Source organism: Amphiura filiformis, unplaced genomic scaffold, assembly GCF_039555335.1.
Source record: "Amphiura filiformis unplaced genomic scaffold, Afil_fr2py scaffold_30, whole genome shotgun sequence".
Taxonomy (NCBI): domain Eukaryota; kingdom Metazoa; phylum Echinodermata; class Ophiuroidea; order Amphilepidida; family Amphiuridae; genus Amphiura; species Amphiura filiformis.
Window position 1 is genome coordinate 938,129 of NW_027305494.1, and position 27,915 is coordinate 966,043.

Below are 27,915 nucleotides of genomic sequence, written 5' to 3' on the forward strand. Positions count from 1 at the left end.
AAATTATTCACATGAGTTCTACTGGTTCTTTCATCCCACTCCTCAATCTGCAGTGGGTAACATTACATTTGTGGATGGAGGGTCATAAATTATGGTGTAGGAAAGTATGATCACCAATATACCGAGTTGTACTGTGCAAATTTTGAACATAACACTCTGTTCTCATAACTTCAAAAGTTGTAGAATGTTCTGTGCAAGTGACCCCAGAATTTAAGTTTGCTTTTCAAATTGTATATATCTATATAGTAATGGGTATTTTCACACAACGCGGGTGGTGAGTAGTCACAAAGAAATAAGGGGATGGGGTAATGTTATGCAGTCTTGCTATAGGTCATGCCACTGCCTAATAGTCTTGGGAAAAAGGAGTCATTCAGTGAGGCTGGGAACATTTTTGGGTCAAAATAATGAAAAAAATGGGGCCATTCAGTGAGAGATTATCAGACATTTTTAAAAAAAGGGGGGCCTTGGTGACAGGTAAACAAAAAAGGGGTCATTGGGTGAGAGGGAGTTCAGTAAAACAAAAAGGGGCCATGGGGGAGAGGGAGTTGAAAATGGCAGTAAATGTGGCTGCACATCCTCGTCACCCATTTTTAGTGAGTGCCCCCTGGCATTATGTAATAACCGAAAAACCATAAAAGGGGGTCTTTTGTGACAGGAAAACAAAAATGGGGTCATTGGGTGAGAGGGGTTCAGTAAAACAAAAAGGGGTCATTGGGTGAGAGGGAGTTCAGTAAAAGAAAAAAGGGGTCATTGGGTGAGAGGGAGTTGAAAAGTGCCCCCACAGGACCTTTTCAGTGATTTTGGTATCGATGGGTGGGTTTTAACTTTCTAGTGGAGACCAACGTGGCCAATTGGGCGTATATTTGAGCAAATGTGCCCCTAACAGAGCCCAAATAGGGCAAATTTGGGTGCTTTTGGGTCTTTGGGGAAAATTGTTTGTGAATACTGATAGATGGGCAGCAAAAACAGCAAAATGTTGGTAAATTTGAATTGTAAGTTGATACTAATTGAGTGCAATTCTCTTTTCTACTTCTTTCATATGCCAACTTCTGGATAACCCCTGGATATCTGCATGTAACCAAACTTCTACTTGGTGTGGAACATATAAACTACTCATGATGTCAACCTTCAATGCTGAATAACCAACCTTATCTGCACACAATAGGTACACATTCAAATTAAGCTAGAGTTCCAAGTTATTGCTTCTTGGTAGATAAGCGTTGACATTTCTTGAAACACATATTAAAGCCATATTATAACATTTGCTAAGGAGGACACCCTCAATATTTTTCAAAATTCTGTTTTTTACATGATTATTTTGTACTTTATTAAACTAACATACTAATCTGCAAAAATCAAGCTCATACAGTGGTGGGCGGGACGGATATACACATCAAAGGATAGTACTGTAAGCATGGTAAGACAACCGACGGAGTAATACACATTAGCAACATCAGCTCTGGTAGTAAATTCCAATTTTCTCTGCTTTAACCCTAACATTTTATGGCAAAGAAATACCAGGGATATGAGAAATACTAATATCTATTTTGTAAGGAAATGTTATAATATGGCTTTAAATATTCTGTCAATATTTTGATGATCCAGCTCTATCTTTGGTAAAACATTTCACAATAGATATTTTGTTAATTTTCTTTTTTAAAACCTTGAAATCTTAGTTACCCATATCACACATCCAGTTACAGATTTACAAAGACCAGTAAGTCCTTCATAAAAATCAGACATGTCAATTTCTACGGAACGCACATGTATGGCAAAAGAATTGCATTAATATCTTACTATATAGTTTGCCGACTTGATGTGAAATGAACCATTGTAGCAGCTGGCAAGTGCATTATTTTGATATGGATGTGCACATTTGTATTATACCGTATATGAAACTTGGTAAATAGCCCCAGTTAGTGTTACCTTTTAAGCAATTTTGGTGTTTAGTGGAGACCAATGTGCCCGATTGGGCGCATTTGGGCAAATGTGCCCCAAATAGAGCCCAATGAGGGCAAATTTGGGTGCTTTTTGTGGTGTCAATCAATTCAGCCACATACCAATTCGGCCACATGCCAATTCGGTCTCAAACCTATTCGGTCACATGCTTATTATTAAAAGACGAAATAAATGAGGACAATAAGGGAGATACCGTATATGCCAAAAGTAAAGAAACTGTAGTCAAAGGTGCCCAGTTTAATGCATAAGCATAATTTTAAGAAGTATAGGCCTAATAATGGAATAGGCCTTCATTTTGCAATTTTTTAATATTACACTGACACTTTATAGGTCTAAGACCTTAGATGCCGTGGATTGATGTTGAATTGAAGTCAGCATGGAGTCCGTCTCAATAGGCCTACTGACTTTGGCAAATGTGACGGGCCCTGCACATATCGGCGGGCCCAAGCAGTAATTTTCACATGCGGGCAAAGGACCTCGCTCGAGCAATGCCTAAAATGATCACAGGCCTATAGATTGACCTGACTACGTGTAATTTAACTTTTGCCTTCTCCTTTTTTTTCCCTTTTCTCTTCTTTTTTTCCTCCTTTTTTCTCTTTCTCTTCTCTTCTCTCCTTTCCTCTTTATTTTTTTTTTTTTGGGGGGGCGCGCAACATGGTATGATTTACTGAACTGAGCCTTTCTACTTGAATCCCTATGTTTTAATAAGAGTAGGCCTAAACTCAGGAGAGTGATTAACAGAGGTCCTGCAATTTTATCAAATGAAGGCCTGGTGCTAAGGTGTTGGGTTGTTACTGCGGTGGGGTAGGCCCTAATAAGGTCCCGGGTGCGATTTTTTTTCGTACATCATAAAATTGTTTGTAAACTTGGGGTTTTATTTTTTCGTTTTTCATGATCAAACAAGGAATAAAGCAGAACTCACTGAAAAAATAAGATTTTCTGACAATTGCAAACCTTAAATGGCCTAGATGTAGGCCTAGGCCTATGTTGCGAGCGGAGCGAGCACTGAGGACAATTTGCATAGGCCTATTTAAGCGTTTCCGTACTGTTTTCCTAAGCCTTTAGAGTGTTTTAAAATGGCGCCCATGAATGCATGCCAAAAATCGCTTGCCCCCCCCGTCTCGACTTGCCAAAAATTGCTTGCCCCCCCCCTTTTCGCTCGCCAAAAACCCCCCCCCCCCCATTTAACCCTCCCCCAGGGCTCATACGGTAATTATTGCACAGCCCAAAGTCCCCCAAAGTATAATCGTGTACGGTAGTAAAAACCAGAATTTAAAAAAATTTTGAGGGTGTTCTCCTTAGAAAATGTTATAGGCCTAATATGGATTAAAGTTTAAGAGAGGCACCAGCGCCGAATGGCATGGGTCCGAATTGACTGGGGGCCGAGTTGAAGTGGGACTGGTCACGTCAAATCAACACGCTATCCATCAGGTGAGTGTAGTGTACTTTATTTCGTCATTTTATTTTAGTGAATATTACTGAATTTTGGTGAATCAAATAATGATGTTATATTTGAAAACATTTTCGACGTATTGTGGATGATATTGGATCAGTGTAATGTAGCTTGAACATTGTTAAATGCATTAAAATGTACGTTTTTACTTGTCACCGTGCATAGTCAGATGTCATGGACGTGGCCATACATGTCATGCATGCCATACAATGGCATTGTGTCAATCACGTATTGTACGGTACCGGTACTAGATACTGGGTTCCTACAGTCACACATTCGACTGGGTGTACGTACATCGTACATGCATAGACATAGTTATGATAGTATAGGATGTCAAGTGAATTCAAATTTGCCATCAAACTGCCTCATTTTATATACGGTAACAAATTTAAAGCCCCTGAGCCAAAAGTGAAAACCTTTTTGCCATACATGCATGTAGCGCTAGCCAGGCCAGGCCCGTACGCAGGATTTTTTTTGGGGGGGTGCTGATTTTGAAAAGGTGGACTTTTTTTCCAACGGGTGGGGCGATTTTGTGAAAAGTGGACTTTCTTCCCCAAATTTGGATCTTTTTTGAACAAAAAAAGCGTAAAAAAATTGATTTTTTTGCTCGCTACACTTGCAAAATCTGACATTTTGGGACTTTTTGTATACTTTTGCAAATTTGGGGAGGTGCGGTCGCACCCAAGACTTCCATGCGTACAGGCCTGCATGTAGCACTTTCTGTAGCAAAGTTACATCTTGTCAAAGATCAAAAAGAAAACAAAACATCATTTCGGTGGTGTTTCTAGATCTTAGTCTCATGATGATAGCAGCTTTTCTATGTGGAACTGCTATCAAAATCCCTCTAAAATTCCATGTACGAGTGTCTCATCACCATAAAAAATCATATATTTGGGTCAATTGAAATATAGACAACATATTTATAGGTTTCCTTGACCTACCTGTTCTTTTAAATTTCTATGTAAATATGTATTGTGTTCTTGGCGAATTTGGCTGACTAGCAAATGTGTTAAAGGTTTGCCTGGCATACCTACATAGTAGGCCTACATGCATGTAGGATCACACACGGATATACTCTGATCAGATTGTATATTTTGTTATATGGCGATAATTGGTCATATTGGGGGGGCAGCCGGGTTCGCAGGTTTTGCATGCAGGTGGAAAGATGGTTTTAACTGTGGCTTTTTCGGCTGGACGAAAACAGGTTTTACCAGCAAAAACTAAAAAGTGATATAAAAAATCCGTTAAAAATATAATGTCTTTTTTATCAAAAACTGAACCCTGTTGGGTGGTCAGGGCACCGACCATTATTGGGGGCACGGGGTCTGATTGAGGTACGTACAGACCATTTTTTTGGCAATTTTCCTATGCCTGGGATTTTCTATATTTTCAGATCGATGGAGGGGACATGTGCCCCCACCACCCCATGCCCCCACCACCCTGTGCCCGTATGATGCCACGCCACTGATGCAAACAGACGAGACTCGGGACCATTACATTCCTATTAGACATTGTTGTCTAGATACAATCATGTCAGTGAAATTAATATTGCCAGCCCAAATTAAACATAGAGCGTACTGCTACTTGTTCGTCCTCACCATGAGGGTCAAAATTTTTTTTTGTTTGCTTGCCCTCCACCGACCAACCCAAAATTGGCCAAAATTAGGGTTGACCGGCCATTTAAAAAGTTTTTTTTAGTTTTTATGGTTTAAAATTTTTATGCCACCACCAGAGGTATTATGTTTCCTGGTTGTCCGTCACTCTGTCATTCTGTCCATCTGTCCGTCCGAGCAGTAACAAACAATGCAGATTCAAAATGAAACACTCTAATTTAGATAGTGCGAAGATGATAATTAACCCGGGGGGAGGCACTCAAGATTCACAGTGTACACATGCATGACCAGAAAATGCGAATTAAGGGTCCTTGAGAATCAGAGAATGCACATGAATTGCGAGAATCTCGTTTAGGGGGTCAAAATGCCTGTTTTCAGGAAAAAGGGTTGTTTCTAAACTTCTAATTGTGCCCAGGCCCGTACGCAAATTAGCAAAAGTATGCAAAAAGTCCCAGAATATCACAATTTGCAGCATAGCGAGCAAAAAATCAGGTGTTTTACGCTTTTTTGGTCAAAAATGGTCCAAATTTTGGGAAGAAAGTCCACTTTTCTCAAAATTGCCCCCCCCCCCCTCTTGAAAAAGTCCACTTTTTAATAATCGGCACCCCCCAAAAAAAATAATTTTGCGTACGGGCCTGGTTGTGCCTAGGGCCATTTTAATGATCCCACTATTTCACAAAGTGTGTTTCCTCTGCTAGACTGTTTCAGGGGATTCCCTGACAATCATAAACAAAAACATGTACTACTAGAAGGGTTTATTTTATCAAAAACCTGTAAAGCTGGTACTTTCAGATAAAATCCTGCTTAAGGGCCTATAGGGCTTAACACACTATAGCACACTTCAACATCAGGAGTCACCGGGAGGAATGTAGCCAGGAAAGTATATTGGTAAAGCTGTGTGAATCTTTTTAAATTTAAACATCCGAATTCCTACAGTTTGGATTGAAAATTAAAAGATTTTTTGCTCCTCTTTAGATGAGAAATAATACACCACTCCTATTCAGTTTAAATTTGTGAGCACCTAGTAAATAAGATGGCTCAATAACAAATACTTACCAAAAAGAAATAATAAAATAAAATAAAACATGAGTGACTGTGTGAGTTACTTTTTTCTTTTCAGCCTTCATGGTAAGTATTCAAACTCAGTAAGTACATGTAGAATGTACATTTAATATGGATGTCCTTACTAATTTTTAACTTTTTATATACATGAACTATTTCCATTAAGCCACTATTTATGATATTTGCCCTTTTCTTTTTAGCATTAATTTGAACAATAATTGTTTCAAAGTCAGTCATTTCAAACAAAAAATTCTTTGAATGTTGTTCATATCACATGTACCCAGCTCAAATTATTCACATGAGTTCTACGGTTCTTTCATCCCACTCCTCAATCTGCAGTGGGTAACATTACATTTGTGGATGGAGGGTCATAAATTATGGTGTAGGAAAGTATGATCACCAATATACCGAGTTGTACTGTGCAAATTTTGAACATAACACTCTGTTCTCATAACTTCAAAAGTTGTAGAATGTTCTGTGCAAGTGACCCCAGAATTTAAGTTTGCTTTTCAAATTGTATATATCTATATAGTAATGGGTATTTTCACACAACGCGGGTGGTGAGTAGTCACAAAGAAATAAGGGGATGGGGTAATGTTATGCAGTCTTGCTATAGGTCATGCCACTGCCTAATAGTCTTGGGAAAAAGGAGTCATTCAGTGAGGCTGGGAACATTTTTGGGTCAAAATAATGAAAAAAATGGGGCCATTCAGTGAGAGATTATCAGACATTTTTAAAAAAAGGGGGGCCTTGGTGACAGGTAAACAAAAAAGGGGTCATTGGGTGAGAGGGAGTTCAGTAAAACAAAAAGGGGCCATGGGGGAGAGGGAGTTGAAAATGGCAGTAAATGTGGCTGCACATCCTCGTCACCCAGTGAGTGCCCCCTGGCATTATGTAATAACCGAAAAACCATAAAAGGGGGTCTTTTGTGACAGGAAAACAAAAATGGGGTCATTGGGTGAGAGGGGGTTCAGTAAAACAAAAAAGGGGTCATTGGGTGAGAGGGAGTTCAGTAAAAGAAAAAAGGGGTCATTGGGTGAGAGGGAGTTGAAAAAGTGCCCCCACAGGACCTTTTCAGTGATTTTGGTATCGATGGGTGGGTTTTAACTTTCTAGTGGAGACCAACGTGGCCAATTGGGCGTATATTTGAGCAAATGTGCCCCTAACAGAGCCCAAATAGGGCAAATTTGGGTGCTTTTTGGGTCTTTGGGGGAAAATTGTTTGTGAATACTGATAGATGGGCAGCAAAAACAGCAAAATGTTGGTAAATTTGAATTGTAAGTTGATACTAATTGAGTGCAATTCTCTTTTCTACTTCTTTCATATGCCAACTTCTGGATAACCCCTGTATATCTGCATGTAACCAAACTTCTACTTGGTGTGGAACATATAAACTACTCATGATGTCAACCTTCAATGCTGAATAACCAACCTTATCTGCACACAATAGGTACACATTCAAATTAAGCTAGAGTTCCAAGTTATTGCTTCTTGGTAGATAAGCGTTGACATTTCTTGAAACACATATTAAAGCCATATTATAACATTTGCTAAGGAGGACACCCTCAATATTTTTCAAAATTCTGTTTTTTACATGATTATTTTGTACTTTATTAAACTAACATACTAATCTGCAAAAATCAAGCTCATACAGTGGTGGGCGGGACGGATATACACATCAAAGGATAGTACTGTAAGCATGGTAAGACAACCGACGGAGTAATACACATTAGCAACATCAGCTCTGGTAGTAAATTCCAATTTTCTCTGCTTTAACCCTAACATTTTATGGCAAAGAAATACCAGGGATATGAGAAATACTAATATCTATTTTGTAAGGAAATGTTATAATATGGCTTTAAATATTCTGTCAATATTTTGATGATCCAGCTCTATCTTTGGTAAAACATTTCACAATAGATATTTTGTTAATTTTCTTTTTTAAAACCTTGAAATCTTAGTTACCCATATCACACATCCAGTTACAGATTTACAAAGACCAGTAAGTCCTTCATAAAAATCAGACATGTCAATTTCTCACGAACGCACATGTATGGCAAAAGAATTGCATTAATATCTTACTATATAGTTTGCCGACTTGATGTGAAATGAACCATTGTAGCAGCTGGCAAGTGCATTATTTTGATATGGATGTGCACATTTGTATTATACCGGTATATGAAACTTGGTAAATAGCCCCAGTTAGTGTTACCTTTTAAGCAATTTTGGTGTTTAGTGGAGACCAATGTGCCCGATTGGGCGCATTTGGGCAAATGTGCCCCAAATAGAGCCCAATGAGGGCAAATTTGGGTGCTTTTTGTGGTGTTTTTTTTGTTGTGAAAAATTGGTATGTGATGGGTAGCAAAAACAGGAAAAAGTTGGTATAGAGAAAGTCAGCAACCAGTCCTGTACAATGATTTTATATAGTCAATAATATATTATCGAGTAGAGCTCATGGAGGCAGCCATTATAGCAGACCACCCATTGTCAGATGGCTGGATGATTTTCAGCTACACACACAAATGAATAGGAGAATTTTGAAAATGAATCATGACTTTTTGATAACCCGCTTACGGCAAAAATTCTGAGCACTGGGGGATTCTAAATTTCATATACAATGCAAAACAATATTTGTAAAATCTTTGTCGAGAGATTTAAAAAGTTATCGAGAGAATTTAGTATAATATTGTTTTAAATTCGCACAAAATACAATTTTCTAAGCAGAAAAATGGCCACAGTTCCTATCTTGCCATTGAAAACTACAGGAAGACCACACGCAGAGCTTCAAGCCACATGCCAGACATCCTGGCGCCAACTGCAAATGGCTGCGCCCATGTGTTGTAAGTCGATAATATAATATCGACTTTATAAAATCATTGTACAGGACTGGCAACCTAAAGTCTACGTGGCACATCCCCATACAAATTTTCTTGAAGACCCCCTGCCCTCTCCTGGGTAAAGAGGGTAAAATTTGTTTTTAATTCTGTATTAAATAAAATTGTGAAATGCAAAATTGTAATTTCTTTAAATAATTTTTTGATACAGAATGCCATCTAAAGAGCAGAAGAAGAAAGAAGCGAGAAAGAGGAGGTATGAGGAGGAGAAGGCTAAGAAGCAGCAGGTAAGTCATTTAAACAATGGGCTTAGGGCTCATCGTTCAGTTTTGTGGTCATTTGCACAATATGAGAACTTGATTAATATTATATGAGAATAAGTATCATCACCCTCGTAACCAAAGTACCTAAGTCATTACATGTTTCTCATTTGCAATTTTGATTTTCTGAGTAATTAGCCCATAATTGATAAAATTTCCAGCCGCATTCTTCATTAACTTGTGGAATACATCAAAAGAGATGAATTCGGCTGGAAATTTGATTAATTATGGGTTAATTACTCAGAAAATCAAAATTGCAAATGAGAAACATGTAATAATGACTTAGGCACTTTGGTTATGAGGGTGACGGTATGTAAATGGCCTTCCTACACCTAAAACTATGTAAAGTAGATACGAAAAGGCATTTGGGCAATTCCATGAGATTGTGTTCACAGCCAAAAACTGAAATCGGCAAGAACATTACAAGTTTGGCATCAAAATGATAAAATCAAAATTATCTTTCATTTGAGTCTTGGCGTGACATTTTCTACATATTAATTGAAGAAAAATATTTTTTTCAAAATTTGGGTTTTCATTTTTGTGAAATTTACTCACTTTGGGATTCATTTTCAAACACCAAACTTGTATAAAACAAGATTTTTTTTTCTCTCTATAACTATTGATATTAGGTTACAAATTAAAAATGGAAACACATTTGTCAAGAAAAAAAGCTGACAGTACAGAAAATACAGGGCTCAACTTAGGGTGTCAATTTTGTTATAAAAATGTTACGCAAGTTATACCTATTTTGGTCAATTGCACCTTGTGTGAAAAAAGAAGTTTGTCAAACCTTCCAGTATAGAAAATGAGGCAAAATTTACAAACTGGAGGTGCTTAAAAGAGTAATGTGAGTAACATGGAATCCTAAATGTGACTTGACAAAATTCCCTTAAAACTAGAAAATAAAGGTCAGAATCGGCCTCCCCTTGTATGTCGTTATTTGGCTGGCACTGTCTCAACTGGCCGATTTCAATAAAATTGGTGTCATATTACTTGGAATAACAAGCTGCATCAAATAAGCCGCTACTCTATTAGCTGTCTCAAACATCATACAGCCTACCACTGTTCCTAATTTGGCTGGCAATGACTGCTCTATAGGATATGTCAATTACCATGTATCACTTACTGTAAAGGAAGAATTCTGGCTACATTTCATTAGTATGCATGCTAAGTCCCTTGCCTTTTACCCATTCCCATCTAATAATGATTTTGAGGGGAAAATGGAAATGGGCGATTCCATGGTTACTCACATTACACCTTTTCGCGTCCTCAGATAATCGGAGTACTGTGGATTTTTTTATTAGTTAGCCTTGTTGTTGGTAACAAACCCAACATTCAAGGCTTTGACCTAATTGTATTAAAAGAACTGAATGTTCTCTACTTTGAGCATGACACTGATGAGAAAATCAGTTACTGACATACACACAAAGGACTTGCCTAAAATGGGCATAATTTCAATTCAAAAGTTTCATCAAGCAGAAAGTGGTATATCTAGTTGAGTTTGTGTAGCAGGTAGGCCTATATACTGTATAAATTTAGAGTGATAGAAAATATGGAGCCGCTTCACATGTATAGATAGTGAGGAAAAGTCTATTTACTTGCATTACGGTTTCTCGCATTACATTTTGTCTGCTAAAAAGATGTGAACAAATTGAGATAATAATACAGAAGAAAAACAAATATCATGAAACACATTATGGAATGTCCGACCTTATTACTCCTGAACTAAGCACAGTAGAAAAATATGACCTTTTTATTCCCTGTGATGAGAGAAACAACTTGAGATACATTACAACATGGTGCGACTAATTATAAGTTTTGGCCCCACTGTGACCTTCCATCCTTCATGTGAACCACAGGGTTCATAGAAAAAATGGAACCAATCAAATTGTTATCATTTCAGGATTAAGGGGGTACTACAACCCTGCCCAATTTTGTGCCTATTTTAGCATTTTTCTCAAAAATTATAGCGCAATGGTGACAAGTAAGATGTGTATATTATAGGGGCAAGGACTACATGTACAACTACTGCACTGGAAATTTTATTCCAACACAGACAACAGTTGTGGAGGGAAAACCAATAATTATTTGATCAATAAATCAATAACTACTTACCTTGAGTTGCTGAATTTTCAGTGCAGTAGTTGTAGTCCTTGCCCCTATAATAATGGCTGGCCATACTATTAGGTAATACACACAAAGATCAAGGGAGCTTTTTTCTGCTTTGCATATGCTTTGACTATGTTCAGCAAATTGTAATTTGATACTAATTATGTGGAATTTTCTTTTCTGTTTCTTTCATATGCCAACCTCTGGATAACCCCTGGATATCTGCTTGTAACCAAACTTCTCTTTATGATCTACTTGGTGTGGAACATACAACTACTCATATCAACCTTGGATGCTGAATAACCAATCCTGTCTCCATGACATGCTTGATGTTAAACCCATGACTTCGCTTACATTCCTTTCACTTCCCTTCACTTCACTTAAATTGCATTCGCTTCCATTGCATTCCCTTCCATTGCTTTCCATTCCATTGCATTACATTGCATTACCTTCCATTCCATTCCATTCCATTCCATTCCATTCCATTCCATCCCTTCCATTCCATTCCCTTCCCTTCCCTTCCGTTCACTTACCCCTTACATTCCCTTCCATTCCCTTACCTTCCCTTCCCTTCCATTCCCTTACCTTCCCTTCCATTCCCTTCCTTTCCTTCCATTCCATTGCATTCTCTTCCATTGCTTTCCCTTCCATTGCATTACCTTCCATTCCATTCCATTCCATTCCATCCCTTCCATTCCATTCCCTTACCTTCGCTTCCATTCACTTGCCCTTACCTTCCCTTCCATTCCCTTACCTTCCCTTCCATTCCTTTCCCTTCCATTCCCTTCTCTTCTATTCAATTGCATTGCATTGTATTTCCATCCATTCCATTCCATCCCCTTCTCTCCCATTCCCTTTCCTTCCCTTGCATTCCATTCCCTCCCATTCGCTTCCATTCTCTTCCCTTCCCTTCCCTTCGTTTCCCTTCCCTTCCATCCCCTTCCCTTCCACTCCCTTCCCTTCCCTTTCACTCCATTCCCTTTATTTCACTTCCATTCCCTTCCTTTCCCCCATTCCATTCCCATTCCTTACCATTCCCTTCCTTTCCATTCTCTTTCGTTCCTCTCTCTCTTACCTTCCATTCCCTTCCATTCCATTATTCCATTCTCTTACTTTCTATTCCCTTCCATTCCCTTCCATTCCCTACCATTCCGTTCACTTCCTTTCCATTCAATTCCATTCCATCCAATTGTATTGCAATCCCTTCCATTACATACCATTCCACCCCTTCCATTCCCTTCCTTTCCCTTCCATTCCCTTACCTTCCCTTCCATTCCATTCCCTTCCATTCCCCCTCATTTCCATTCTCTTCTATCCAATTGCATTGCATTGTATTTCCATCCACTCCATTCCATCCCATCCCATCCCATCCCCTTCCCTCCCATTCCCTTTGCTGCCCTTGCATTGCATTCCCTCCCATTCCCTTCCATTCTCTTTTCTTCCCTTCCCTTCGTTTCCCTTCCATTCCCTTCCCTTCCACTCCCTTCCCTTCCATTCCCTTTATTTCACTTCCATTCCCTTCCTTTCCCCCATTCCATTCCCATTCCTTACCATTCCCTTCCTGTCCATTCTCTTTCGTTCCTCTCTTCTATTCCCTTCCATTCCATTCTCTTACTTTCTATTCCCTTCCATTCCATTCCCTTCAATTCCCTTCCCTTCTATTCCCTTCCATTCCATTCACTTCCTTTCCTTTCCATTCCATCCAATTGTATTGCAATCCCTTCTATTACATACCATTCCACCCCTTCCATCCCCTTCCTTTCCCTTCCATTCTATTCCCCTTATTTACATACCCTTCCATTGCTTTCCCTTTCCTTCCATTCATTTCCATTCCCTTCCTTTCCATTTCCTTCCTTTCCATTCCTTCCATTTCCTTCCATTCCATTTCATTCACTTCCTTTCCTTTCCATTTAATTGCATACCATTGCATTCCCTTTTTCTCCCCTCTCCTACCTTTCTTATCTCTGCCTCCGTCATCCTGCTGTTACCTCCCTCTGCTCTCCTATTGATGTTAAACACAACCTCCATTCCCTTTCCTTCCCCTCCTACCCCCTCTCCTCTTTACTTCCCTTGTCTTTTCTCCTCCCCTCCTGTCCCCTTCTCTCCGGGCTCCTCTTCTCTCCCCTCCCTATCCTCTGCTTCCATCCCCTCTTGATGTTAAAACCACAACTTTTTTCCCTTCCCTTCCCTTCTCCTCCACTCCCCTCCTCTCTTCCTTTACTTCTCTATTTTCCTTCTCTCATCCTTTCATCTCTTTTCTTTCTTCTCCCCCTCCCCTCTCTCCTTATCTCTCCTCTCCCTTTCTTTTCTCTTTCATCTCCTCTCCTCTCCTCTCGTCTTGTCTTGTCTTCTCTCCTCTCCTCATCCCACATTTATCCTGCTGTTCCCTCCACTCTGCTCTGCTCTCCTTTTCTCTTCATGTTAAACCCAACTTCCCTTCCATTCCTGTCCCCTTCCTCTTCACTTCACTTCCCTCCTCTCTTCTCTTCTTCCCCATCCTCTCTTCTCGTCCTCCCCCATCCGCTCCTCTGCTCTCATTCCTTTGATGTTAAACCCATGACTTATATTCCCTTCCCCCCCCCTCCTCTCCCGTCATTTCTCCTCTCATTTTCTTCTCTGCCCTGTCATCTATTCTCTCTTTCCTGTTTTCTCCTCTCACCTCCCTTTCCATCTCCTCTCTCCTCTCCTTTGTTCTCACCCTTTTCTCTCTTCTCTGCTCTCCCCTCCCCCTCCTCTCTCCTTTCCTCCACACCCATCCTCTCCTGTCCTCTCTGTCTGTCTCTCTCCTCTTCTCTCTCCTCTCCTCTTCTCCCTCCTCTCCTCTTCTTCCTCTCCTGCCTATTCTATTCTACCCCCTTCTGGCATTTCTACTTTTGCCACCTTTCATTCCACCTGCTGCTCATGCAACAGGGTCTTCTGACATGTCTCGAACGGGGTACTAATCCCCCGGGAGAGGCATGTATATGCCAAAATCCATGCCAAAATCCATGCCAAAATCCAAGCCAAAGACGAAGAGATGAACATGAAAGTGCAGACCACGAACCACAATCAACTGCTATGACCACTGCAGAACCATGTCAACTTGTGAATGATGGTGGATTTCAAAGTGCCGATGAAATTGTAAGTCAAAATTTAGAATCTCAACATGAATCTAATCAAACTATGATCAGTGCATGTAGCAATCAGAATTTGTCAACCATTCCACAGACTCAATCCACATCTGCTTTATATGAATCAGATAGCTGCAATGATAATGATCAGCCAGGGTGTTCTTTTTGGTCCAAAGATGATAGTCGCAAAGCAAAAGTTCAAGCTAGAAACAAGAAATACTATGCTAAAATCAAAGAAAGTGTATGTGCTAAGAAGAAAGCTACCTATACTGCGGATAAACACAACATATTGAAGCAAAGATCAGACCACTATGTAAGGAACAGGAATGTTGTATTAGACCACAAGAGAGACCACTATGTGAAAAATAGGAATGTTCTATTAGACCACAGGAGAGACCACTATGTAAGGAACAGGAATGATGTATTAGACCACAAGAGAGACCACTATGTGAAGAATAGGAATGGTGTATTAGATGACAGGAGAGACCACTATGAAAAGAATAGAAATGTTGTATTAGACCACAAGAGAGACCACTATGTGAAGAACAGGAATGTTGTATTAGACCACAGGAGAGACCACTATGTGAAGAATAGGAATGGTGTATTAGATGACAGGAGAGACCACTATGAAAAGAATAGAAATGTTGTATTAGACCACAAGAGAGACCACTATGTGAAGAACAGGAATGTTGTATTAGACCACAGGAGAGACCACTATGTGAAGAATAGGAATGCTCTATTGCACCAAAGATCAGAACACTATGCAAGGAATAGGAATGTTGAATTAAACCGAAAGAAAGACCACTATGTAAGGAATAGACCTGAACTTTTGATGAAACAAAACAAACGATATCTTGAAAACAAACCGTCAATATTGATGAGAAAGAAATTGGACTATAAAAGACACAGAGCTTTGCTACTGATTAAAAGAAGTATCAATTACATGAGAAACAAAAGACGGATTTTGAACAGAAAGAAAGCAACCTACCAAGATCCTCAAAGAAGAGCTAGACAAATCCAACAGGCAACATCTTCACGCAAATCTTCTAAAAGTGACATCAATAAAGTTATCATGAAATTCAAGACAGAAATACAAGAAGAGAAACCCATACACAACTGCATTATATGCAACCGCTTATTCTTCCGAGACCAAGTTGTTCAGTTCAAGAAACTAAAGTATGGTAAGCCTAGTCTCTTAGCAGCTATGCCAATAAACACAGATTATGATAATTTGCCAACTATTGCCTGGATTTGCAAAACCTGTCATAACAACATAAAGGACCATAAAGTACCAACATTGTCACAAGCCAACAAGCTAGAACTGTGCCCACAACCTCCAGAACTGTCAGAACTGAACATTCTTGAAAGACACTTGATAGCACCTGTCATTCCTTTCATGAAACTTGTTCCTCTGTACAAAGGTTGTCAAAAAGGTATTCATGGCCAAGTAGTGTGTGTAAAAGCAGATGTTCAAAGTACAGCTGAAACATTGCCACGTCTTCCTACTGATGATAGCATTGTCCGAGTGAAATTGAAACGTGCATTAAAGTACAAAGGTCATGTCATGTACAAACAAGTGTGTCCTAGCAAGATTAGAAGTGCTCTTGATGTCCTCAAGCAAACAAATCCAGTGTTTAAAGACATTGAAGTAAACACTGAACAACTAGATGCTGTTCATGAAGATCCTATTGTTGCTAATGAACATGTTGATCAAAGTTCTGAATCAGAACCTGAAGATATTGAAACAGAGCCAGCTCATAGTTCCGATTTGGTAGATGAACAAAACCTAGTTGAAACTGTAAACATAGAAAACTCAAAACAGACTTCTTGTGATAATGAGAACGATGTTAGTAATGCTAACAAATCTGGTCCTGTTAATGCTAGTAGTGAACACATTGACCAATACCAAGATACTGATATGGAAACCATTTCAGAATTCATAGATGAACAACTATCTGATATAGTAAACTCTGATGTTGAATCTGATTATGAAGTTCATGCTGATGATGAACAAAATCCTGAAATTCCAAATGAAGACAACCCTGAAACAAACCAAGATGATAATGATGATGTTGATGATGATGATGATATTACTAATACATCTGCCCCACTCATGTCATTCTTGCAGCCAGTAGACTTAGCACAATATCTTGCAGATCACTGTGATGATTCTATACTTAGTCTTGCACCTGCAGAAGGCAATAGACCAGTCAATGTTCTCAATGTAGAATCAGAAGCATTCCCAGCTCAATTTCCTGATGCCAAGAATACAAACACTGAACAAAGAGACATAAAAGTTTCCCCAAGCAGATATTTCAATGCAAGACTCTTTTCTTCTGATAGTCGTTTTGCTAGTGACCCACAGTATATTTTCTTTGCTCAGTATGCAACCGAAGTGAACATGATAACTTCCCAGATATCAATTGCCATGAGACAAGGTCATACCAAAACTCCTGATGGAAAAGCTATCACGCCAGAAATGCTTGCAGACAAAGAACAAGTCAAACAAATGATTGAGAGAGATTCAGGATTTCGATATCTGAGACAGATAAGAGGAACACCATCATACTGGGATGCGACACTGAAAGATTTATTTGCAATGATTCGTCAAATTGGCATTCCAACATGGTTTCTAACGTTTAGTGCTGCTGACCGTAGATGGATTGAAATTGATAATGCAATTCTTGAACAGCAAGGCAAGCCACCACTTACACCTGAAGAGCACAAAGACATGAACTGGGAAACACATTGCGAACACATATATTCAAACACAGTAACCCCAACTAGAATGTTTGAGCACAGAGTGAAAAAGTATATCAAAGATGTCATTAAATCACCTGCTGAACCCATTGGCAAAGTTGTTGACTATTTCTATCGCACAGAATTCCAACAGAGAGGTTGGCCACACATTCATATGTTAGTTTGGGTAGAAGATGCTCCTGATGTGTATAATGTATCAGATTGTGACATTGTTGAATTTGTTGACAAATATGTTACATGTGAACTACCATCTGAAGATGATGATCCAGAACTCCATGAAATTGTCAAATCATGTCAAATGCATAGCAAGAATCATACCAAGTCGTGACGCAAAACAGGCAAAACATGTCGCTTCAACTTTCCCAAACCACCTTCAAAACGAACTTTCATAGCTAGAAACTTAGATACATATGATGATTCGGATGATGATGAAACTGATGATGACATTCCTGATGAATTACATGTACTTGATGACCAAGGTGAGGCAGATGCACAAATTGAAGCTAAAACTGTTATCCAGAAAATACATGATTCTCTAACTGATCCAGATACAGAAATATCAGAAAGTACTTCTGTTACTGAAATCTTTGATGCTGCAAATGTTTCTCAAGCAGACCTAGAAATGGCACTTATAACACTCGCATCACGATCCACAATCTATCTGAAAAGAAAACCTGCAGAAGTGTTAATCAATAACTACAACCCCCACTTAATCCGAGCATGGAATGGCAATATGGACATTCAAATTGTACTTGATGCTTATAGTTGTATCAAATATATCATGTCATATTTAACCAAATGTGAACGTCAAGTAGGTGATCTATTGAGAAATGCACAGAAAGAGGCTAGACAAGACAATAGTGATGCTGTTACAGAGCTCAGAAAAATTGGAAATGTCTATCTGCACAGTCGAGAGTTGAGTGTTATGGAGAGTATATACAGAGTATGTAGCATGCACTTGAAAGATTGTACAAGAGATGTAGTTTTTGTACAGACAGATCCAGATGGTCAGAGAATATCACTACCATTATCTTTGATGCAGAACAAAGACCCCACAGATCAAGTATGGATGACAAATTTGCTTGAAAAGTACTATGGCAGACCAGATATACCCAAATTCAGTGATATGTGCTTAGCAACATTCAGTATCCAAGTTCCGCTTTACATCCAAAACTGTAAACAGAGCTACAACTGATGAATCTGATGATGAAGAAAGTTCAAGAAGTACAAGCCAGAGCTATGATCTTGAATATCTTGGTAGAGATCTTGGGAATGCAAAAGAACGTGTAGGCAAACCTGCCATCATACGCTATCCAAAGATAAAGCTTGAAAAAGATCCAGAAAAGTACTACATGAACATCTTACGTATGTACCTGCCACACCGTCACATTGAGCTCAAACCAGAAGATTTTGCCAGTTTTGCATTGTACTATCATACTGGTTATGTCAGAACAGAGAATGGTGTGAAATCAGTTAAAGTGGTAGTGAAAGACAACATGAAACAGTATGAGCCTATCAATGACAAAATAGATACTGCATGGAATGAAATGCAAAATGCAAATGGTAATCTTGAAGATGCATGGGCTGCATTAGCACCACAAGCTGAACAAGAACGTCTTGATGGTCTTGAAGACAAAATCATGTTAAGCAATGAATCTGACGATGATTTCAATGAAATTGAAATTCCTGAACTGCAAGCAAAAACATCCAATAAATGCAATGAAAACTCGTATCGATCACCAGTTGAGACTATAAGATCAGTTCCTTCAGATGACCAAGTTGCAACAATGATCAGAGCTCTCAATGATAAACAGCTACAACTTTTCAAGTATGTTCACCAATGGTGTATGAAAAAAATGAACGGTGAAAATCCAGAACCTTTCAGAATATTTCTCACTGGTGGAGCTGGCACAGGCAAATCTCATGTAACAAGATGTATCAGATATCATGCAGAGAAAATCTTTGACACCTTGCGTGAAACACAACAAGAAAAGACAGTACTAGTTGTTGCACACACTGGCACAGCTGCTTTCAATGTTGAAGGAGAAACAATTTGTTCTGCTCTGAATATCAGTATCCATGCGACTAAAGATTACAAACCACTAAGAGAAGAGTCACTTAATACTATGCATACAAAGTTGAAACACCTGCAGTTATTAATCATAGACGAAATCTCAATGGTTAGCAAAAAGCAGTTGCAATATATACATGGTAGACTACAGCAAATAAAGCGAGCTTCAGATCGTTCATTCTTTGGGAATATTCCAGTACTAGCTGTTGGAGATTTCTATCAAATCCCACCCATCAATCCAAGCACTCCACTGTGTGTTCCAGATGAGAATCCATTGAACATGTTGAATGATATGTGGACTGACAACTTCCAAATTTGTGAACTTAAACAAATCATGCGTCAGCAAGATGATCTTGAATTTGCTCAGCTACTCAATCGGTTACGTGTACGAAAACAAAGTGATGCTATGAATCCTTCTGATGAGGAAAAGCTCATATCACGAACTGTTGGTTCCAGAACAGATCTGATACCACCAAAAGAAGCACTTCATATCTATGCAACCAATGTAGATGTTGACAGTCATAACCAAGCAATGCTACAATCTCTACCAAGTCAAAAAATCATTATCCTTGCTCTTGATATGAAACAAACTGGAGGACAAAGTCAAATCAGAAAAGTCCCATACAAGTCTGAACAAATTGGTAAAACAGTGCTGCAATCTCAACTATGCTTAGCAGATGAAGCTAGAGTAATGCTTACAACAAATCTAGATGTACCTGATGGTCTTTGCAATGGAGTCACTGGCACAGTCAAATCTATCCTACCTAATGACGCAAACGATCAACCAAGTGCTATCTATGTACAATTTGATAATGCAAAGTGTGGTGCAAATGCAAGGCAAAAAGTCCACTACCAAATGAATATGCTAACTGTGTTGTCATCAAACCACATCAAGAAAGCATTGAAATCCAAGATGAATCGGGACATCAAACTAGAACACGTAAGCAATATCCATTGAAACTAGCCTGGGCAATCACTATGCACAAAGTTCAAGGACAAACGACAGATCAAGCAGTAGTCTCATTGAAAGGAACCAGAGCATGCATGGCCTATGTAGCAATTAGTCGTGTCACACATCTCGGGGGTCTGTATCTGAAAAACTACAATGCGAAGAGAATCTTCTGTAGTGAAAAGGTTCACCAGTGCGTATCCGAGATGTTACCATGTGATCTTTCAGTTGCTAACCAGATTCTGCATACAAATCAGAGAGAGCATTTCATAATTGTCCATCACAATGTACAAAGTCTTGCCAAACACATTGATGATATCAAAAGTGACTTTGAAATTAGCAAAGCTCATGTCATAGCTCTGTCAGAAACATGGCTCAGTACTGTTCATAACAAAGCTAACTATGAAATACCAGGATATGAACTTGTTGCCATGACAAAACCATCTGAACAAGCTAGAGGCAGAGGTACTGCAATGTATGTCCATGAGAGTGTTCCATTTACTGCACTACCACTTGAAGTAGATGAATGTGATATCCTTGCTATAAGAACCAATGGCAATCCATCTATGGTTATCATGACAGTCTACAAGCCAGTTAGTACAAGCATTACTGTGATTTCCAATGTGCTGAACAACTTGTGCACCCAGATAGAGATGCTAGATGTTGATTATGTTGTTATTCTTGGCGATTTCAATCACGATCTTCTCAAGAAACCACCAATTGAAGCATTGCAGAGATATCACCAATTGATAACCACTCCTACCACTGCTAAAGGAACTCTTTTGGATCATGTTTACATCAAGCCAATCCCTGCAGAATATCACGCATCAGTATTAGCCTCGCATTTCAGCTACCATGAGCCAGTTTCCTCTCTATTAAATTGTAGATTTAAAACCAATGTACTATACTCTTCACATTAATGTAGACTAAAGCCTGAAGTTTTCAATGTTGCAGATTTCCATAAATAAAGCAGAATTAGGATGAAAAGCAGAAAAGGCAGTTTTCATAAAAAGATAATAAAAAACATCAGAACTCCACAAAAAATGAAAATAATGAACAATCTTATCAATAAAATAATATAAATATTAAAATCGACTTCAAAATGTAACATAATAAAGAATGTTTTACCATGAAATATTCCGGTGAAATATGGACTATACATCAGGCCAAAATCGTAAAATTAACTTTTTGTGAACAATGTAATATTTTGAAAATTGCAAAATTTACAGAGCAGAAGAAAGCAGAATGTATAAAGCAGATAAATTGTTGGCTTTAATGTAGACCAAATGTACCAAATCACATGTAATGTATCATATGATCCCTTTAATAAATGTTTTAGCTATACGCATAGCCAACTTGTCACTTATATTTATATCAAATTTGCTACTCAGATCAAAGATATATTGAAGAATTGAGAACCACATCAACACTCACTTGAAACTGTAAGTGACCATAGAGCATACCAGCCATAATCTGCCTTTCAAGCCAAGTTCTACGAGTACCAAATATGCATCAGCTTACAACCATCATAGCAGACTTGAATCTCCAAGCATATCAAACTGTAAGTGACCATAGCGCATACCAGCCATAATCTGCCTTTCAAGCCAAGTTCTACGAGTACCAAATATGCATCAGCTTGCAACCATCATAGCAGACTTGAATCTCCAAGCATATCAAGCTGTAAGTGACCATAGAGCATACCAGCCAAAATCTGCCTTTCAAGCCAAGTTCTACGAGTACCAAATATGCATCAGCTTGCAACCATCATAGCAGACTTGAATCTCCAAGCATATCATTAAGGTAATAAGCAAATTGTTTATGCTGAGTGTTGAGCCAAACCCACCCAAAGTTAGTTTTAAACTAAGTGGCAAGCAAATCAGAACAATTGTTATGCTGAGTGTTGAGCCAAACCCCAGATACACTATTAAGTATGCCACAATGTAAAAGTTTAAATAGTTTAGACCTTAATTAGTGGCAAGCAAATTGCAACAATTATAATGCCAAGTGCTGAGTCTAAACCCAAGCACACTGTTAGCATTCAACAATGCCAAAGTTAAAAAAGTTTTGAAGCTTTTATATTGGCAAGCAAATTTCAAGAATCATGCCCAACCCTGAGCCATACCCAAGAAAACAGTTAAAGATAGCACAGTTCCAAAGATGATGAGAATTTAAAGCTTAGTACAAGAAATATGTTACCTTCATGAATATTGTTATGAAAATAGCAATCGCAGTTTCTTCAGCAAAATTTTAATATCAAGCCCATTTTACAGTTTGTTACCTTAATGCTATTTGGCGGAATTAAACATGTTTAGCAGAATATCACTGAATTATACACTTACTAAACACATTCTTCGGGGAAGGTGAGTATCTGCTTTTCATTATTAATTTTTATCCCCCTCACTTTAGCCATAAAAGGAATATTGCAATCCCGGGATTGCAATAATGTAATAGTGTATCCCTTCTGTGTAATAGGACTGGGGAGGTTATATCAGCTTTTGCATTTTATAAGTTGTTGCAATAGAGCACTAGGCATACACCTGCCATTTCTATAATGCTCTATATAGTAACACAGTTAAAAGAGTTTCCAAAATTTGCATCACTCCCTCTATACATGTAGCTATGGTCTCCTCCTGTTGTTCTTTTTAATTTAAATACATTTCCATGAGAGGGAAGCTATGAAGGAGACGTTGTCTCATCAAAGCCAATTACAACATTTCTCTAAAGCTTAGTACCAAGCAAACAGAATATAAAGCTTATTTCAATACAGAAAATGCCTATAGTGTATTTTGATATAAGACATATGCTAACTTTTTTTACATTATCAATTTTTATTTCTGTACAGAATATGAACAGACGGAAGGCCTATGGAGAATATGAACAGAATATCAAACCTATTTGTTCAATATCAACTAATATGATGCAAAATGCAAGCACTTGAAATCTCCAAGCTCATAATGTCACACCTGTCGTCAGAATGATGAACTGTATGAATTCACAAATCCATGCAGTCATCAATGTCAGTATACATTTAAGATACACTGCAGCATTTCAGGTGCACTACATGAACAAGTGCAACTTCATGCCAACCTAACATCTGCAACCAATGATATCAACTACATCTCTACAAATCATATACTGACCAAAACCAAATATATCTGTTGCACTACATGCAAGTCTAAAGTGCTGCTTCAAATTCAACTGTGAAGTACCAACTTCATTACTGAACCTTTTCAACCAGTTTCCTTTTCACAACGTAAGTATATAATATAGTTTCCATCTTTTTTAATCCACCTAACTTTGCTTTAGGGGCTGTGCAATAATTATGAGGGTAAAATTGTGGGGGGGGGGCAAGAAATTTTTGGCAAGCCAAAAGGGAGGGAGAAGCAATTTTTGGAAAACCGAGAGGGAGGCCAAGCGATTTTTGGCACACATTCATGGGGCTCCTTTTTAATAAAACACTCTAAATAGGCTTAGGAAAACAGTACAGAAACGCTAAAATATGCAAATTTTCCTGCTCGCTGTATTCGCAACAGGTATAATAGACCATTTAAGGTTTGTAAATTGGGATCCCAAAAATTCGACATGCGCAAGGGGGAGCAAAAGAATTTTTATGGGCCTAGAGGGGGGGTGCGATTTTTGGCAGGCCGAGAGGGGGGGCAAGCGATTTTTGGCGAGCCGTTTGGAAATTTTACCCCCCCCCCGGGCTCATAATTATTGCACAGCCCCTTAGCCATTTGGGAGGTTACAATCATTTTTTCTGTCTGTGTATAAATATGTCTGTCCATGTACATCAAGGTCATCTGAGGTCAAGTAACTCCCCAGGGAATTACTTGTGTTTATGAACTGCTCTATTTGTTAGTTGAAAATAATTGAAATGGTCAAACAAATAGATCCAAATTGCTCCCCCCATTACTATATTTATCCTTTTAGGGACTGTTGAATATTTACCTGGGAGTGCAATTTTTTGGATACTCCCGCCCTTACCTAAAAAACTAGCATTCCCTAGCCACTCACTAGGCATTCCATTGAATGGTAAAGAACCGGTAATGAATGCCTAAATGGTGAATGCTTCCAATACTATAACATTGAGTTAATAGGCGGTTGTTAGCACTCAACCGCCTGTTTGTTAGCCCTCAACCGCTTATAGCGGTTCATAAGTGGTTCATAAGCCCTCCTCAGAGGCGAAATATGTAAATGAGCTAAGCACTCGAACCACTAAGGAGGCATTCGAACCACCAAGGAGGCATTCAAACCGCCTAGCATTTAAACCACCTAGGAAGCATTCGAACCGCTTGGGAAGCATTCCAACCGCCTAGGAAGAATTCCAACCGCTAGGAAGCATTCCAACCGCTAGGAAGCATTCCAACCGCTAGGAAGCATTCCAACCGCCTACAGGTTAGCACTCGAACCACTTATTTAGCCCTCAACCGCTACTAGTGGTTCGTAAGTGGTTCATAAGCCCTCCTCAGAGGCGAAATATGTAAATGAGCTAGGCCCTCGAACCACCTAGTGGCATTCCAACCGCCTATGAAGCACTCCAACCGCCAATGAAATTTCCAATCGCCTCAGAAGCATTCCAACCGCCTATAGGCATTCCAACCGCTTATAGGTATTCCAACCACTTACAGGTGAAGCACTTGAACCACTATATAATTATATAGCTATATGCTGGCTAAGCAATTATACGAGAGTGACGAATAGGAATATATATAATATAATGCACTGCAGAAAATTGCACATGGTAAGCCCAGAATGTACTCCATTTTTTATCCATTGTGACAGACGCAGAGGCATTTTAGTTCAGTATCAGTACATCGTCTGTCTTTGTTTAGTCTATGATATTTTTAGTGTAGACACTAGCGGAGATCAGCTTAGAATTCAGTATTGACATAAGTTGAGTGAACGCAAAGATGTAACATCTGGTGGCTAAATCACATCCGATGGATAAATCACTGCGTCTTTTGTCTATGGAAAAAAGTGAGTAAATTTGAGGCTTGGGCCTTCCAATTCAAATGCAAACTATGCTTCAATGAATTCCCATCACATAAAGGTAGTTGCTTTAGCCCTCTAATCACACGGTTGTATTAGCCCTTGAACGAATATATCAGAATCAAAGGATACAATTATTATTGTCTCAATTAACACGCAAACCATATGCAAACACCAGAAAGCTGGCCACTGCTATGGTTGTTATATATCTTTTTTATTCTTTGATGTAATTATCCAAATTGACTCCTGGAAACAAATTAAATAATTCTTATCAACAACTGTGGAGGTCTAAACTATTCCCTTCATAATAAATGATGTCAAAAGTGAAAAAAAGACAATTTCCCTAATTTTGTGCCATATGAGTGCTTTTTAGTGAATTTGTGCGTGGTATAAATGTACACAATTATTATTAATGTAATAATAATGCCCCAAATGCTAACTAGCTCCTCCTTCCTAACACTAGACCATTCCATATTTCAAGAAACTGTCTACATAAAAACCTATATTCAAAGTTACATCTAGTCATATTTAAGCTTACCTATACTTACACCATCCATATTGTGGCATATTATTGCACACAAAGATAAATATACATGGATCCCATACATGTATGTTGTTGTCCACATAATATGGCATTGTCATGTAACATCCCAAATGTAAAGAGTGAAAAATAAGGCCTATAATAAAGCAGGAAACATGAAAGGATTAAGAAACCATCATCTCTGCATTCACACCAGTTCAAAATGGCAGTTAGAAATATATTCCCATCATGCACCTGTTTGACCCTTGGGTCAACCACTAAGGAATGCTAGTCAAGGCTATTAGCAGAATGCCTAATGGAATGCCTATTACTTAGAAATTTTTTAACCAAATGCCTAATACTTAGAAATTTTTCAGTGGAATGCCTATTACTTTAAAAAATTTTAACCGAATGCCTAATACTTAGAAATTTTTCAGTGGAATGCCTATTACTTAAGATTTTTTTTAACCGAATGCCTATGACTTATCCGAATGCCACTGAGTGCCTATAGCAAACCGCCTAATCCTAGAACCACTTAGTTATGAATGCTTAGGAATGCCTAAGTTAATAGTATTGAACTTTATTGAGGGCTTAATGAGTAAATAGGCATTCGAAGCATTCTTGTGAGGCATTCGGAATGCCTGTGAACCAGCTCTATAGGCATTCATTAGCTGCTGAGTGCTAGTGACCACCTAGTACCGCTATCCTTGGCACTCGAGGGCTTGGCGAATACCTACAGAATGCCAAATAGGCATTCATGTTTGGTAAGGGCGGTAATTGTTTTCCCTCAAAAAATAACATTTCCCCCTGAAAACTCCCACTCTCCCCTCTGGTGTATATATTGAACGGTCCCCTATATCTGACTGCATCTGTAGCCATTACTGTATAAGTGGCATTTTCTGTGTACTGTTGAATTTGGAGTGAGTTATGTTAGCAGTTGTAATTTTTACGATTACCTAGTTTTGCCCTACAATTGTAATACATTATTACGTCACAAGGTGTTTTACGGATGCAACTTGATTCATGAAATCAGCAAAAATAAAACCCTCGCCAAAAATGACCACTTGTACAGTATATTGCATATTTCACTAAAACACGACTAAATTTCATTTTTCTATTTACCTTTTTTGCCACAGGCAACATTGCAAGAGAGACCTCATTCCACTCTCACTGCTGACTTCAGAGACTTTGAACCTAACCAAGTTCCACCAAACAGGCATAATTTGCATGTATTTCCAATGGAAGCACATATTTAGCTAGTCTACAAATTACAGCTGAGGACACCTGTAACAACATACAATTTGACTTCATTGCATTAATTAAGACTGATATATTGATAACTGACTTTTTGAAGCGTCCATCTTCATTTTAATGTTTGCGTAGAGTCAAATCATCCCTGTAAAAACAGTGAAGTTATATCCTAAATTATTTTTGGATATCAGAATTACTGTTACATAAATATTTCGAATGAACATTAAGGAAATATTGTTTTATATTTTCTTTGCTTCATAGAAGCAAATAAGAACTCTTTTGTTTTGTGTTTTTTTAAAGGATGTTATGAAGGAGAATCAATCACCATATGTTTTAAAGTATCATGCAGTGGTGCATTATCTAATCTCCTATCCAATACTGATGCCCAAACATACTGATGGTTACAGTTTGTTTCAATTTCAGGGAGGTAAATATTAACAAATACAAAATTATCCACTCTCTCCATTACTGTATTTGAATTCAGGGGCAGATTCAGTGGATGACAAAGACCTGACAGCCAGTTCTGATCAAGGTAATGCCTGGCTGTCTTTAGAGTCTAGACTGACCACCATGGACGAACACCATTTCACATTTATTCACCCAGAATAAATAAATTTTGTATAAAAGATTGCAAATCATCAATCTTATACATAGGTTTTAATAAATGTTTTCCTGAAATTTGATGTGAACATAATTGTCTGTGGAGTTGTCATCAATTTATAGATGTGTTTAAAAACTGCCCTTTTGTTTACAAGTAACTTTAGTTTCTTCAATAATCATTCAATGTCAAATAATGCCTGGCTACCAGGGTAGGTTGGATGTTCTGGTGGGTTAAACATTGTCATGGTGGTATAGGGATGTTAAGTTGCGTTACAGTTGAGTGGTGGTACTGTGAGTTAAGGAGAGCTTAATTAG

The 27,915-nt window shown here is 38.5% G+C and overlaps 2 protein-coding genes across 2 annotated transcripts in view; one reads left to right on the top strand and one right to left on the bottom strand.

Annotated features, from left to right (window-relative positions):
• The window catches only part of LOC140143859 (spectrin beta chain, erythrocytic-like), a 224,963-nt gene that overhangs the window by 87,170 nt on the left and 109,878 nt on the right, over positions 1-27,915 (bottom strand). The window lies entirely within an intron of this gene.
• Positions 7,485-27,695, top strand: LOC140143870 (uncharacterized). Its single transcript, XM_072165681.1, has 6 exons — positions 7,485-7,537; positions 9,133-9,208; positions 14,261-14,470; positions 21,632-22,040; positions 23,083-23,493; positions 26,886-27,695. The coding sequence occupies exons 2-4, from the start codon at positions 9,134-9,136 to the stop codon at positions 21,653-21,655; spliced, it is 309 nt and encodes a 102-aa protein (XP_072021782.1). The 5' UTR covers positions 7,485-7,537; position 9,133; the 3' UTR covers positions 21,656-22,040; positions 23,083-23,493; positions 26,886-27,695.

Excerpts from the sequence above, each read along its gene's own strand:
- LOC140143870 (XM_072165681.1), top strand. The coding sequence starts at position 9,134 with ATGCCATCTAAAGAGCAGAAGAAGAAAGAAGCGAGAAAGAGGAGGTAT. Across the intron at positions 9,209-14,260 it reads AGAAGGCTAAGAAGCAGCAG|GGTCTTCTGACATGTCTCGA; the intron begins GTAAGTCATTTA and ends CTCATGCAACAG. Across the intron at positions 14,471-21,631 it reads TTCAAAGTGCCGATGAAATT|ATCAAAGATATATTGAAGAA; the intron begins GTAAGTCAAAAT and ends TTTGCTACTCAG.